At 28.5% G+C, this 16,669-nt stretch overlaps 2 protein-coding genes across 2 annotated transcripts; one reads left to right on the top strand and one right to left on the bottom strand.

Moving 5' to 3' along the window:
- Positions 1-394: 394 nt before the first annotated feature.
- LOC107163991 (uncharacterized) lies at positions 395-4,606 on the top strand. Its single transcript, XM_015511652.2, has 5 exons — positions 395-1,237; positions 1,827-1,989; positions 2,309-2,423; positions 2,803-2,909; positions 4,132-4,606. The coding sequence occupies exons 2-5, from the start codon at positions 1,890-1,892 to the stop codon at positions 4,344-4,346; spliced, it is 537 nt and encodes a 178-aa protein (XP_015367138.2). The 5' UTR covers positions 395-1,237; positions 1,827-1,889; the 3' UTR covers positions 4,347-4,606.
- Positions 4,388-16,269, bottom strand: lin-28 (protein lin-28 homolog). Its single transcript, XM_015511651.2, has 5 exons — positions 15,863-16,269; positions 15,133-15,222; positions 5,205-5,449; positions 4,959-5,119; positions 4,388-4,900 (listed from the first exon to the last, which is right to left on the bottom strand). The coding sequence occupies exons 2-5, from the start codon at positions 15,185-15,187 to the stop codon at positions 4,612-4,614; spliced, it is 750 nt and encodes a 249-aa protein (XP_015367137.1). The 5' UTR covers positions 15,188-15,222; positions 15,863-16,269; the 3' UTR covers positions 4,388-4,611.
- Between the last annotated feature and the right edge of the window lie 400 nt (positions 16,270-16,669).

Genomic DNA, 16,669 nt, shown 5'->3' with positions numbered 1-16,669 from the left:
AAAGGTTCCTGTCCCGCTATAATAGCTAATCTTCTTCACAATTACGAGTGCAGTTATTACAAACCATGATAAACGACTTAGAGTATCGACTTAGATATAGTTCCAGACGTTCCAGTTTCCTTCACTTAAATTAACTCGATAACGTATTAGGATGATTTAAAAATGCTTCTGCAATTTATTATATAAATGAAAAAGGCAAACATTTACTATTAGATAACAGATATCTTGGGTAGTATTTGGAATACTTTTTTAACGTCCGTCGTCCAATCACATTTTAAAAATAATTGCATTCTTTTCTATTCTAGAACTTGCTTTTGTAATTGTATATAATATGTATATTTCTAGACAAAATATTTTATAATAATATATTATTTTGTTTTCTACTGTTTTCAGGGGAACAGTAATGTTATTTTCTAATTTTGCAGCAACGAGCCAGCGATAGTAATAATAGATATAATTATGACTTCAGGATTTCATGTAATAAGTAATTAACTAATGGGTATCTGTATGTCTGTAATATATAAATATCTAACCCCCTTCCCAGAAATAGATTCTAGTTGCGCCTTTGAATTGAAAATATTATTATTATTGTTATTTAAATCTAATAAAAAAATCACTTAATCTACTAAAAACGGTATTCGATAAATATTTGGAAAACTTGTTTTGACGGAATATGTATTCGAAATACTTTTAAAATGTATTTTACCTAAGTCTGCGGAACTGCGGATACTCATTATACTACCTATATTTCATACATTTTATAAAAAAAGGTATGAACAAATTCATATGGCGTTGTAAATTTTAATTTGTGTCTTAATTGGAATTTGTATTTATTCATTACATTAATTGTATTACAAATTATTATTACATACGATTTATTTTATTATGCATATGAATCGTTCTCAACTTTAAATTGTAAATAAAATATATTTTTTGTAATAATTTTTTATTGTCTGTGAATTATTTTTTTGTTTTCTCACGCCCTCGCGCTATCACTAAAACTCACTGAATCATAAATACTATCGATATTATTTAATTAATAATTTATTTTGTACTTGTTATGATAATAATAACAACTAATGTAATATTTTCATGGGAGATATTTCTATTAGGGGTAATTTTAAACGGAGACATTTTGTACTGGAGATATCTTGTCAGAGATATTTTTTCGAAGATATATATTTTGACCGGTCACCATAAGGAAACATCACTAAAATGCACTTTTGAATATTTTTAGGTAGGTACATTTAATAAATATGGTTAAATTATTTTATCATGACAAATAGTTTACAAAAACGTATGATTATGTTAAAAGTTTGAGACCTGCTAAGAAAAAATGATCAGTATAATAATTTATGGTCTTATAGAACTATAAAAAATCGAAATTGTAATTAAATTTAAGCAGTTATACATTAAATTACGTAGTTATTGAAATGAATAGACTGTAAAACCCTAAACTATATACAGTTAAAATAAGTCTAATAATGCGTACATGTAGGATTTATGTAGGTATTCTATACACCTAATTTACTAATTGTATTATGCTAATGTACTCACTGTGTAATCATTTTTATATCAACCTATCTTTCATTATTTTAAAATGTTAATTAAACTAATTACTGAAGTCGGTAAGTACCTACTTAAGTCTTAACTGTCTATGTTTTGTATACCCACCCGTTTATTATATGGAGTAATTTCATTATTAATATAATTAATGATCGCCGTTCATTATTGTATGTTGTTTTAATTGTGTTACCTATAATGAGTTCACCACCACCATTAAAATTATTCAACTCCCCTATATTGTCATCTATTTTTTTATGTAGGCATTTTGTATTTAGCTAGCAGACAGCACGGAAACATACGTGTTTATAGTTAGTTAGCTGACCATGGATGATGAAAATGGTTCTTTCAGCGGGTTCAACATTTCTAAAAACATGTCAATATTGTTTACCTCGCTGGTGGATATAATTTTTAAACGTCTTGATGGTAATTAATAATTAGATATCATTATAATCTCGTTAGCGACGATAAGATTTTTTTATGCAAGTATATCAACATAGTATTATGTTTCCCATATAATAATAGGCAATAGTATACTGATGCAGTGGTGCCCTATTGCAAAACACAAAAACGCAGTTAAATTGTTTTGTAAACCAACTATTTTTTACTAGGATAAATCCTGAGCAATTGCAACGAAATAGTTAGTTTTTTTACACTTGCAAGATACAGCTAGTAAAATTTAGTATCTACAGAATATATAGGAACAAATTTACAAGGTTAAGATGTATGTTAAATTTGATTTCAGAACAAGAAAATTTTGATAGAACTTATAAATTTAACACAAGTTGTACCTCAGAAATGCAGTGTGATGCCACAGAAATGTTCTGCAATGCAACAACAAATCGATGCCAATGTTCTCTGTAATTTGAAATTATTATAAAAATTAAGTATATACACCAGTAATGAGTAAAAAAAGGTAAAAAGTCCAAGAAAAAAAAGTAAATTACTATTATTACATACACATATTAATGAACTTGTTTTAACAAAATTATAATGACGATTCATTTCACTATTTAATTGCATATTTTGACAAAGATTAAATTAAAAAAACTCTGTATCAATTATCATGTACTATTTTAAATTTATCTATCAACTTAAGGTGTGTGATTTTAAACAAAAAAAATAGTCTTTTTCGTCTTATAATTAATACAAAGTGGGCTTTTTACTTTATTTATGTCATAAACCTTCATTATTATTTACACAATAAATTGTTTTATTTGAATTATTTAATGTGAACAGCTTTCACTTTTGGAATAAAACTGTTGGAATATGCGAATATCAGCATAAATATATGATCAAGTGGTTAGAAGAAAATGGTAAAAAAATGGACGATGATCCACTTTTAAGTAAGCAATATATAAATTGTTTTTAATTATTATAAGTTTGTTGTCCACAATACACATTTCCAACTCAAACGTAATAATTTATAGTAATTTGTAATATAATTATTCATTATAAGCATACTCACCCCCCCCTTTTCTTCTTAAATAATGTAGTTATTCAAAATCTGAGGTTAAAATTCTTGAGATTTTTTTAGTACCTACCTACTTAAGGAGTGACCTGTGGAGATACAAATTTCTGTATTTAAAATGAGAACCCCCTTTCCTCCTGTTCAACTGTTATAGTTATTCAGTAGATAATTTTTCTGAACAATTTTACATACCTACCAGAATCAAAATTCATTCAAGTAGTGTTTGAGTTATTTAACTTAGAACTGTGTTCTAAGGATAAAGTGTTTATGGTACCTAATAGGTTTATAAGATATGGGAACTATGGTAATTTGAATATTTTAGTCATTAATATTAATTTATCAACATTAATGATTTTTATATAATATGGCTTAGATTTTTTCAGTATTCGGGACTCGGGTAAAAAAATATAGGCAGCTTGCTGTTAAAATATTTTTATTCTGCAAAGAAAATTGAGGAATCATAGATATGTTTTTTTTTATAATATTCTGATTTGCGTTTCAGGCAATGTTTTCTAAAATTGGGTTAAAAAACAAAAATCAGATATGTTTAAAGGTTTAAACACACAGCAATGTAAAATCTATACATTCATATCAGTCAGCTTAGAATAATAGAATCTAAAATTGTATTATTTGTTAAGTTCTGAAGTAATTATTCTGGTGAATGGTGATTGATGAATATAATATACAAAAGTGATAATATTAGTAATATTGTCATTCACCACAAGTTTAATAAGCACAATTTAACTTAAAAAAATAAACAACAATAACTCTATTGGGGCTATTATTTACAATGATTAATCCCCTTCCCGCTCCTCTAGATAGCAAAATATGCATCGTGGACACGTCTATAATTAATGTGGTCAAATTTTATCAAAAATATAAAACCAGGGAAATTGTTTCTGCTACAAAGCTTTAGATGTATTTTGTCATTGAGTTAGTCACCCTAAATATAAACAAAAACCTTTTCTGAGCAAAGGACGTGAGTGGATCTGCACCTAAGATATATAGTTTGTGTTACATAATCAAATTAAGATATTTGTTTTAAAAAGAAAAAATTGTTTTTTGTAGCACTTTAATTAATCGTTTAACTTTTTTAGAGCAATCAGATCCCTTAGAATCGGAGTCAAGATATAATATTCCATTGAATGTAACAATAATAATGGTTATAGGTGCCATGTGCTACTTGTTTTGTGTAGCTTACATCTGTTTTGGTCAAGATAAAATCGATGAAGACAAAAGTTTGTATACAGCGTTACGTAAACAAAAGGAACAGTCATGTAAAATTCAAACATCTATTATAGAGCACATATGATTACAAATTTTAAGATGGGTGTAATAATAGTTAAAAACATATTATTTGATATGAATATAATAATTTAATTTGTTGACATTTTACCAACATTAAAAATTTATTTTAGAAAAAATAGTTTACAAAATTGTACTTATATTAGTCTTTTTTTTAAGGAATAGGTATCTTAAAACTCCAATGTTTAAAAAAAAAATATTGCAATTTTCCATGCAATTAAAATTAATTATTATAATAAATGATTTTTATTAGTCTTTTGTACTCAATTATCTTAATCTTGTTTGTTGTTAATTTCATCTCCATTCTGATTGGGTAAAATTGTTGATTGCTGTTCATCAACATTGCCATCTTCTGGTTTTGACTTAGGTCTTGGTTTTTGTCGTTCTGATTTTTTTCGCGGATTTTTGATGAACTTATTAATCACAGGCTCTTTGCTCTGAATCTGAGTGCAATCAGCTATAAGGTGGTTTGGATCCTTACAACTATGACAGCGTTTGGGCTGAGGACTCAATGTGCACTTGGCAGCAATATGATTGGCAAAATCTCCACAGTTATAACATCTATTACAAATAATTGAAATTTAAAAATGATACATTTTACATTTTATAAGTTACCTACCTCATTTTTTTTTGAGGAAATGTTTTTCTTGAACCTTTACAGTATTGACCCCTTGGTCCTGTGACAAGAGTAGCTTCTAAACCCTTATCTGATTCATGACAAGTAAACTCCACGTGTTCGTTCTCTCTAAGAGATCTAAATCCATCTTTTTTAATTACTCTCTAAAAAAAAATTGAGTTTAATGGTATAAAATAAATGTTATATGAATATATTATATTAAACACGGTATTGTGCATTTTATTATACCTGATGAACAAAAACATCTTTACCACCGTCGTCAGGAGTGACAAATCCGAATCCTTTTTTTGAATTGAACCATTTGCAGATACCTTGGCGAACTCCTTCGGGTAATTCTTCATTTTCCGGTCTTAAGTTTTCAGCATCATTGGACGAGAGACTATCATTTCCATTTTTGTTCGGTTTTTCATTTGTTTCCACCGAATCTTTGAGGTTTATGAATTTGGAATTGACTTTATTGTCCTCTGAGTGTACTACATTTTTAAAGAAAATTAATTAATTATATTTATTTATAACAAAAAAAAAAGGTTTATTCATTCACTTAAAATATCAAATATATAGATAATAAATATAGATCAATAAATAATTTATTTGTGAATAATTACATAATTTCTAATAAAGACTTAACTAATAAATAATAATTTTAAACATCAGTTGAAGATTTGTAAAATATAATGTGTCCTGTTCGAATTTTGACTAAATACATAAAAATTACGGCAATGTTAAAATTATCTTAGATAGAAATTCATAAAAGTTTTTCTTTTTAATTCTAAGATTTGAAAATTTAATACAAGGCTCCTAACATATTATTACAATAGCAGTTGAAATATTAAAGAAATACAGTGACAATTTTTTTTTACGAGTATTCAAAGTTTGAATTTTGATAACATACGTAAAAATCACAAAAATTCGCAAATCATTTTAAGCTAGAAATTCATAAAAAATGTTCTTTTTAAATCTAAGAATTGATAATTATTTTTAATAATCTATAGTTAATATATCCTAGACAGATAAACCGTCTCCGCTCAGAATCTTTTTTCGTAAACAATGATCTAATATCACTGGATTCAAATTAAATTCCATACATCACAGTAACCCACTTGTAACCAACTGTACAACAGAGCGACATCCACGACTTAACCTATTTTTTATTTTTATTTCATTGTTTTACAGAATTCCACTTTTGTTAAATTATCATAAATAATAATTATCATATATATATATATATATATATATATATAATTATATATCATCGGTAATTACTAATAATTATCATTATTGTCTGGTTACTTATTCACACCTTCACGGGACACATATTTTATATAATACATGATGTGTATATTATATTATATAGTTTGTCTACTCGCTAAAAATTCGGTTATATAATTGCCCGAAGAGATATTTTGTTTTTGATTTATTGACTATTTTAAGTGTTTTATATAGAGAAACCGTATATATTTTCACTATTTTGTATTAATGTATAATTTTTAAACACCATCAAAATAACTTTACCAGTTAAATATTATTTTGATTATACATTTAAAATTTTAAAATTGATAGAAGATACAGTAATACCAGTTTGTTCTTTGGTAATACGTCAACAAAGTAACAATAATATTATTATTTATTACGAATTTATGAACATTGATCAATATTGATGCTACTTAGCCACAACAATTTTAAACGTAAGCAAGTAATGGCCGGTATAGCTAGTATAATAAGTTTAAAATACGAACAATCGTATTCAAAAAATAAAATAAAAGCTTGTAAGTATACACATTTTTTATGATGGTATTGAGATTAAAGTAATTTATTTTACTGTTAAGTATTATAATATCTACTACAGTAGGTTAAATTCATATTTATGGAACATTTACATTTGAAAATGTCATCGTGTACCACTGTACCTATATAAAATACAATAATATACTTTAACAGTTTTATGTACCAATACCCACAAATAATATTTTTAAATTACAACAAAATAACTAAAATCGTTATTCTTGATTTTAAAATGTAATTTCGTCCAAATTTGAACTTAAAATAAATTTAAAAACTATAAATAGTAATAAACTGAGTTTATATATTTGTTTGGTTAAATAATGAACTATAATTACGTGAAACCTTATTTTAAATTTTCAATTATTATTTCTAATTCAATCAAAATTCTTATATCGCACACTCTCATATTAATATATTGTGAATTTACGCTCATTTTTTTTTTAAATTTCTATTTAGCAACAACTTATGATGAACCTTGACACCTTATATTAAATTTTCAAGTTTTTTAAACGAGCAAATTGTTTTTTCTTTTTTTTAATTAAAAAAAAATAATCAGAATCAAAAATGTTATACACCTATCAATAGCTCAACATGAGTGAAAATATTTTGAAAATTGCATGTATAAACTGTAAATTTGTTTAGGGTTACACTAAAAACAAACACTGATCCAGTGGCGCATTTAGCCTCCCCCCGCCTAAATGTATGATTGGTACGGGCGTAACTAATTAGAATTTAAGAGGGAGTACGCCACTGCATTGATCTATCTCTAATTCACCAACTAGATTCACTTTCTCATTGACAAAGGTATTGAAGTTAAACATCGAAGCAATATATTTCGAATACTCATCGTGTTGCCAGACACAAACAAAATATTAAAAAAACCACATCGTGTACAATCTAAACATTCATTGCTCTAGAATCTAAAATGTTCCAGACGAAAACAAATTTTTTTTTTTTTAAATCATAGTTATTATTATAGTTAATTTAATGTTTCAACCTACCAAATGTTGTTAAAAAATTATAAGTTTACAACAAATAGAAACTAAATAATAATAATAATAATACACGTTTCATCGATTAAATAATTTTGTCATTTCCATGTGTTATTTTCTTTTCTTTTTTTAATCAGATTATTGAAAATTAATTTGGTTATTATAGACCTGATGATAGTTGGCATATTCAATTAAATCGTAGCTAATACAATTATTTATTTACGGTATACCTATTAGCTATTGAGTATTGACGTAGAGCTTATACAGTAACTAGTAACAACTATACACCGGATGTAAATTTATGATTTCAAATAATAATATGTGCAATGTTTTAATTTGTATAGTTTATATATAATGTTTATCATACTAAATGTTATGTTTCATTTATATAGATAAAGTTAAAAAAAAAAATACATCGATTATTGAAAAAAATCACGTTACATATTATACTAAAATATGCATAATAAATAAATATATAATATACGTATTTGTATTGTAATCTTCGGTACTTCAACTTGAGTACTAGTCAATGAAATATAATATGAAGTATGATATAGCTAGGCTACATAATGACATGTGCAACTAGACGTACGATGATGAATTTCTATGATATAGTAGTATATAGTAGTAATATTATTTTAGTCGCATCAAATCGTCCAATGCCCACTGCTGTGAACGGATCCAATTTCAGAAACAAAACGTTTAAGTATCAGAAGAATGAAGATTGTGATGGAGTGGCGAAGTGCAAGAATACTTCGTAATGCGTTTTATTTCAACGGTAACTATTCAACATCTCGAAAAGTAGCTATCAACTTAATGTTTTGTATATCATTTTGAAGTCGTTAGGTAGGTTTAGGCATATATAAATAACAATACTTTTGAAAAAAAAAAACGAATAAAAACAAGAAAAAAACTAATAAAACTCAGAAGCAGAATATTTTTCCGAGAATTACGAATAATACAAAGTTAATCAAAAATAATTATTTATTTCTATTGACATGTCACAGTTTATATGAGCACAGTGGAGTGGCTAAATAGTAAAACTATAAGATACTTTTTAAAATGTTGATCTATTACTCCGCTCGTATAAAATTTTAAATACTTATAAGTTATAACAAGGGCAGAGGACTTGTAGCATTTGCATATTTTTTTTGCACAGTCACAAAAATAGCAGAGTGCGAAACAAATACGTTTCATGCTTCCACAAAGCTAGTTTTGAAATTTTATTAAGCATATAAATGCATATTTTACGTTTTTTTGGTTTGTAGGGCATATTTTACACTTTTGTACGCTATTTTATATTTTTTGAGACATATTTTACTTGATTGTGCATATTATGGGGTTTTTTAGTGCATAATAAGTGCTTGCATATTTAGAGCTTTTTTAGAGCTACAAGTCCTCTGCCCTAGGGTGGGCAGCTGCCCCTCCTGCGGGCTGCTTTTTTTCTCCCAAATATAGTTTAAAAAAAAAATATTATAATATAATTTTATATTACAATGAGTTAATGAATAATATATTGTAAATATTGAGTATACGGTGTACGATAATTTGTGTTGTCAAAGGTCCAACTTTGTTCAAGCCACAAGCGATACCGCGTTGATAATGTGTGTTAATAGATACGCGGAAATAATACTAATATCCAAAATAATATTCAATTATATATTATAATATACAGTATACATATAACCTATATATAATATACTTATGGTGACCAGATATTAAAAAAGAAAAAACAGTACATAATAATATAGGCTATTGTATATTATGTCTATATAATCATATATTATATCAATATAAATACCTAATAATATAACATCAATTTAAACTCATTTATTTATTTTTAAACATAAATATGCATCACAGATTTTTAATCTTACTTAGAGTGAAAAATAAAATAAGTGTTTTTACTATATATAACTAAACTCATGTGACTTTCAAGAAAAACAAAACTTATATGTAATAAATAATAATAAATACTTAATAAAAAAAACTGTGATAATAGATTGTTATTATTATATTCATCGAGATCTATCTCGATGTTATTATTTTTATATTATTCATGAAGACTAGTCTTCATGATATTATTATTAGATAAAATAGTAATAGATTGAATAGTAAACGCATATTATGAATTATGCAAGTTACCACTAGATGCGAGAGATATTTAAAAATAAGTTGTAGTATATTGCTTAATATTTTATTCTATAAAAGATCGAAACAAGTATACCTATAACATAAATGTATGTAATCTTTAGACTTCAGTATGCGATTTGTGTACTTTGTGAACGTATGTCCTCAAAATTTTTAATCAATCATCACGATTAACCGTAACATTAAATCGATTATCGCGCTATTAGCTAGCAGCATATAGCAGGTAAGCAAACCAATATTATCAGATCTGAACTATATGTACCTATAATCCCAAATCGTAGGAATTAAACTTAAGAACTATTACGAGTCGTTTCTCCGGGCTGAAATAACCATTGTCGCGCACCTCTAAGTCCATTCTTAGTTACATACACACTTTTTTTAAGTAGAATAAATGATTCCACCTTTAAAGTTCAAAGCAAATTACATGTTTTTCGTTAAAAAACGTATAACAACCAAAGAGTAACAAGACATGGCATAGGTAAAACGTGTAATCTACCGGGCATTAAAACTATTTAAAGGTTTAGTGTGTATATTTATTTCTCTAATTGTTTTTTTCAATTAACGTTATCAACGTTATCGTACATTATCACCGTATATTTGGTCACAAAAGGCGTATTGTACGTTACCTAATAATAGTAGATCATGCGCTTTACCAATGCCCAAGGCATCAAGAGATCACTTGCTGCATTAAAAAATTGATATCAGAACATAAGTTGTTAGGCCTACGCATAGCCACAGCTAGGGAGGTACTCTAAAGTTTTTGGAGTCCAAACTCTATAATTCAGCACCCCCTGGCTACTGTTTAGAATATCAACAATGTGAAAAAAGCTTTTTTATTTTTTGTAAGATTATTTTTTATTTAAAAAAAATCCTTTCCTAACATAAACAAGTTATTTCAAATAGCAGTTACAATTACATGTGAATGCAGTTTTTAAATTATACAACGAATTGAAAATTTGTAGAGGACAAGCATGTATTATACATTTATAATTAGGTTTATGATATGTTACATTTGTTACAGCGCGGTGGTTTACGGACTTGTCAATTTTAAATATTAAGAGATGTTGCAAACATCAAAAATAAACAATGTTGGATAAGTAGGTACCTAAAGCACAAAAATAAGGAAAATAAGTTTAAAATAATACATTATTATGTAACTACAACTGAAAAATAATTCCAGCATATACATTGAAACTTAATTTAACAATATAATTTTTAGAATCAAATCAAATTAGATCCAAAATGATTTAATTCTATTTAACGAATTTCTTCATAATACGATTTTTTTTTGTTTGTTACCTTTTCATGAAAATTTGTAATTATTTAAGTTTCAGTAAGTATTATAACATTGGAACTTAGGACCTCTTAAGATAAGAACAAACCAATGGCTTATAAATACCTACTGAACTCTCGATAATTCTAAAAACGCCATAAATCAAACTGAACGGTTGGTCGACTACAAAAAGTGTCCATTATTTGAAGAAAATGCGTGTGTTTCAGTAACTAATAAAATGTGAGAAAGTGGTCCAAAACATCTATAATTTGTATTTATTACAAATTTGTACTATAAGTCATGGTTCAACCAAGTACTGGTATAATCATATTAATTACCTAGTATATAAGAATGTATAATATTTTAATTTTAAATTTTAACATCGAAAAATAACGACGGCGATGGTTATTGCTAAGGTTTTTGGAATATATTGTTTTGAGCTAATACTTTTTAACCTAGTCTAATGTCTATCTTCCGAATTGTAGTAGGTACTTAGACTTAGATGTCCTACGCAGTAACATCGCTAATTATCTCTGCAGGGTGCCATGGTACGTTTTCAGTTACACATATAATGTAATATTATTCAGGTAGAATATTTTAATTCTATCTTTAAATTGAATAAAACTTTATAATTCAATTATTCTATTTTAACGATAACCTAACCATAATATATCATTTTATATATAACCATTAAAAATTGTGTTAATAATATTTATCTAAATTATATGTGTAGTATACGAGTATACTATATATAAGTATGTCATGCTACGTGATCAAAAAGGATGATTCAACGAGAGATCGATGACGAATTACACGGCTGTGTGGAATTCAGGATTCTTGGAACAAATGTTTCTTATTCCATCATGAAAACACACACGCACGAAATTCGTACAAATAAATAATTCAAACGATTATTTTTATATAGTGCCTACAACCCGGCCTATACTGTAAAATATAATATAATAATGGTAGTACCTATATCCTGGCTAACTATAATACATGTCAACGTCGCATAGCATTATTCGAAATCGAATACAATAATCGTAAAGGTCGATATATTAACAAAAAAAAATATATATATAATATATACGTAGTATAGCGTACACCCTTAGTATGAGTAAATTATATGGAAGAAGGTTTTGGCAACATGGCATTGGAACACGGAGACTGTACATAATATTATATACCTATATAATTCTGTATAGGACATAGGTATACGTTTTAAACACGAACCATCTGCATTTTACCATCCCGTTTACCTGCACAGTTCTGATTTTCCACCCTTAACAGTCGACAGCGCAAACCCTTAGGAAGGAGAAAAACATTTTTAGAAACGCCAGCTGCAACACACTTTTATACATATTTTTCGTGCACCGACATCGGTGGGTATAATACATATATACATATATATACACGCATGAACATATGAAAACGGACTATAAGAAGTGTATTATATAATATAATATACGATGTGATCTTCGATATCTCAGGTACTATTTGCTATATATAATACGTTTGTACCTATAATGGTATATATATATATATATATATAAAACTAAACGTCACGTTAACGTTTTCTTTTATTGTTGGCGTTCTATAATTTATTGTCACCTGCCTAAAATAAAAATCTTCCCCTGATAATCTTGCCTTTAATACATATAGGTAGGTACCCTAAAACGAATTTAATTTTATCTTTAAATACAGCGTTTTCTCAAATGGGAATACCGACCTTGAAAATAATGTAATACATTTAATATAGTATCGTAAAATATTCAATGAAATAAATATGATCGGTATGAACAATGAACATTATTATTAGTCACTATTAATATTGGACCAGGGTCGGATTAAGATTTTTAGTACTCCTAAACAGATTTTCCAATATCAATCATTATTTGACACAGAATTAATATTTTTGCACGATTTAAAATTTATTGATTACAATATTATGCATTGTGAATATTTTTTTAGATATAGCTGAAAAGATTGGCGTCCCAATTTTAATGTGCTTAATAATACGCCCTACAGCTCCGAGAGTTAATCTGGTTTTATGTTTTGTTTATCATAAATCAAACTGCGCATTGTAAAGATTTAAAGAGTAATTTATTAGTACTAAGGTAGAGACTAGGCTATTATTGGTACCTATAGTTACCTAGAGTTCACTTATACAAGAGTGGATATTTGGGATTTAAGGCTTATAAACCCTTAATTATAAGATTCTTGCGCAATGCAATATGTATGCACCCGAACATGTGCAATAATACGACAGAAAGACTAATCGTGACAAAAATAATTTGCTGTATTTTTTGGATTCTTCAAAATTATGATTATGAACAATATTTTTTTTACTGTATATACATATACGTGCACTATGCCCACTACAGTGTTATATTATATTAAGTATTCATTATTTACGTATTCTAAAAAGCGATTCTAATTTAACTAATTTAAGGCTATACTCGGATGAGTCGGATGGATATAAAAATGTTACAAAGCACATTTTACAAATTTACTACTACTGTTATTTGGTACATTTGTCAAACATGTGCTTGTACGAGAAATTTATTATTACTATTATATATACGTGATGAACCTGAATTTAAAATTTATAACACAAATAGAGAAAATATTTGTATCAAACACAAATAAATATATTAGGCACACTTACAATTTTATATAAAAATTGGTATAATCGTAGCAAATTCGACTTAAAAGATAGAGTGTCGAGAACACCTGCAATCTATATATCATATAACCTTAAAGTATAAGTGGTGTTTTCTAAATGCATTTATTTAAGGTATATTTTGTAGGATTACACATTTTAATCATGATTATTATTATAATAAAGTATAGGCCAACTTAACGTTTACTCTATATGTGATTATAATTCGTCAGGAATTTACCGATCACATTTCACCATATAAAATAAAATGATATATTATATTATATTGTAAAGTATTATAAAATATTATGTTAAAATATATATATAGTGATAAATGAATGTATACATAAATAGTATAATATAAATTAAAATAACACGTAATAGTAGAATATTTAGAACCACTAGAACCACCAAAACAGAAAATATGTAACATTGCCAACATGGGTACTATTCAAATATTCAATAATATTTTATTATTGACACATGCATTTATGATAAGATAAAACTGAAATCGCCGGATTTATACTTTACAATACTAAAAGAACGATAGATCCTGTCGTAAACAAACAGCCTAAAAATAGCTTATTGCGCTGTTTTGAAAACTACGTCTTGACTGTAAACGAATCGTACTTATAAGTTATAATAGTAGTCTGTGTTTAGCACACACATCGGTATATCGCGTTTTATCGTAAAAAATATAATATTTCCTGTAAACCTATCTAATAATAAGTGAATAATCATTACAGAGTTAACTTTTAAATTATAGTAGTTTCCAAACTTAACGAACGCTCGATCATTGGTAATTGAATAATTTGGTACATAGCAGCGGCGTAGCCAGGATTTTTTTTCGGGGGGGGGGGGGGGGCTGATCAATTTTTTACACAGCGGTGCATTAAATACCTATTAGCACGGCCGAAGCTATAGAAAACTAACAAAATAAAGATGACAATTTAAAATTAGTAAAATACAATTTAAGACTTTTTGAGTGAATATTGTAGACCATTGAAATAATTTTTAAATTTTATTAACATTTCGGGGGGGGGGCTGCAGCCCCCTCAGCCCTACCCCTGGCTACGCCACTGGTACTTAGGTATACCTCATAGTATAAAGAAGTAATTATAAACCGGCAAAGTACGTCGAGTGAACATTATGATATAGGTAAAAGGTATGCTATGTATATTGTAAAGAAATATTATCTAGTTTCGTTTAAAACGTAGGTGCATACGCCTATTTGTTTGTTTTTTGGTCTGAAACGTAAAATCATAAGCCCAGTATCTTGTATCTACAATGACTCACCACCGTTAGAAGGTGCCGTCGATAGTTGATTGTTTTCGGTATTGTTTTCACTCATTTCGGTGCAGGTTCGTGGCTTGAAGCGTTCGGCACCTGCAAGAAAAACATACAAATCAAGAAAATAATATATTATAATATCTCAAACCTGCACATGCGTTATTTAAAGATATTTTAGGTAGGTTCGAGTAAATGAGTATACTTATAAAGGTGAAGTGCGAGATACGACTGATACGAGACACCACTACGGCGTGCGTGATACATGTAAATGTAGAAGTTGAATGTAGATAGATCACACGCAGGTATATATAGATAAACGTAAAGCTGAGTATTATCTATGATCACACATAAAATAATATAAAATATCGCAGACTGAATAGTTTAGTATGTCATCGGTGGCTAGGAAAAACGAGAAAAATCACAACACCAATATATGGGTCCTCGGATCACGATGTCACAGCGATATATAATTAATAATATTATGATAGGATAAAACCGTCAGCATACGATGAACATTGAACACGCGTGCGGCGTTGTGGTATTGTACAAAGTATAATAAATCTAAAATTAATATAATAGGTAGGTAGGTATACATAATATTATGGGAGCTTTGTGCGCCCAATATAGTTGGATATTTTACACCCACGTACATAATATTATAGAAAATAAATATTTAAATGCCATCGATTGATGCTTTACTATTAGTAGTAGTTATTAATGTATAAATATTAATTACCTAGTATATTGTCAATAATATTAACCGTCGTCCGTTATGGTACCGGTGCAATATTGTGGTGGTCGAAGAAAAAAACCTCCGTCGGATAACACTCGTGTCACAGTTCTAAGTAATTAAATTTTGTTTTAAAGTCACTACTGATATAATATTATGTATCAAAATCACTGCAGTTGAATACTAAACGCATTGAAAAAATGTATTACGGTGCGCACGTGAAGTACTAGTGAGCTGCGTGCGCGCGCGAATGAGTGCGTTCGTGTACTACGCCGAGGCCTGGTGCACGTTTTCGTCGTTCTGCTGGTTCGTCCAGTGGCGGCGGCGGCGGCGGCGGCGGCGGCGGTATGGTAAAAATGTTGTGGCCTTCACGAAAAACGCGTCGTGTTAGGTTAGGGTGCGTGAGCGCGCGCCACTCGGGGTGGCGTATAATAATATAATACAATATATAATAATATTATATGTGACGCGTAAATGGTAATATATATATTATTATTATTATGGTATTGTGCGGCGTGCGACGGACAGGGCATTTTTCCCGGCGAGAGAGTGTGGGGAGGCGAGAAAGCCGGCGCGACGTATCCCCCAACCGAAAAATGGACGGGCACTGCGCATGCGCCCCGAACCGCAAATCACTCCCATCCGGCGGGGGCCGGTCACAGCAGCGGCAACATCAGCAGCAGCCGCCGCAGCATTGCCTTATGGTATATATAATACATACTGAATTATGTACATATGATATATACATCGCGTTGTCGTTCATAATAGCCGTGATAGTAATATACACATTATATATTATGTACGTGCGTGTGA

Source organism: Diuraphis noxia, unplaced genomic scaffold (assembly GCF_037042655.1).
Source record: "Diuraphis noxia isolate RWA-SAM2 unplaced genomic scaffold, SU_Dnox_SAM2 contig0002, whole genome shotgun sequence".
NCBI lineage: Eukaryota > Metazoa > Arthropoda > Insecta > Hemiptera > Aphididae > Diuraphis > Diuraphis noxia.
The sequence above is the reverse complement of the archived record's forward strand: the minus strand, read 5'-3'. Positions and strand labels throughout refer to the sequence as shown.

What these genes read in the sequence shown, in the direction of transcription:
- LOC107163991 (XM_015511652.2), top strand. Translation starts at nt 1,890, where the DNA reads ATGGATGATGAAAATGGTTCTTTCAGCGGGTTCAACATTTCTAAAAAC. An exon ending in AATTTTTAAACGTCTTGATG is followed by an intron (nt 1,990 to 2,308) that starts GTAATTAATAAT and finishes ATTTGATTTCAG; the next exon opens with AACAAGAAAATTTTGATAGA. An exon ending in GGACGATGATCCACTTTTAA is followed by an intron (nt 2,910 to 4,131) that starts GTAAGCAATATA and finishes TAACTTTTTTAG; the next exon opens with AGCAATCAGATCCCTTAGAA.
- lin-28 (XM_015511651.2), bottom strand. Translation starts at nt 15,187, where the DNA reads ATGAGTGAAAACAATACCGAAAACAATCAACTATCGACGGCACCTTCT. An exon ending in GACGGCACCTTCTAACGGTG is followed by an intron (nt 5,450 to 15,132) that starts GTGAGTCATTGT and finishes TTAAAAATGTAG; the next exon opens with TACACTCAGAGGACAATAAA. An exon ending in AAGATGTTTTTGTTCATCAG is followed by an intron (nt 5,120 to 5,204) that starts GTATAATAAAAT and finishes ATTTTTTTTTAG; the next exon opens with AGAGTAATTAAAAAAGATGG.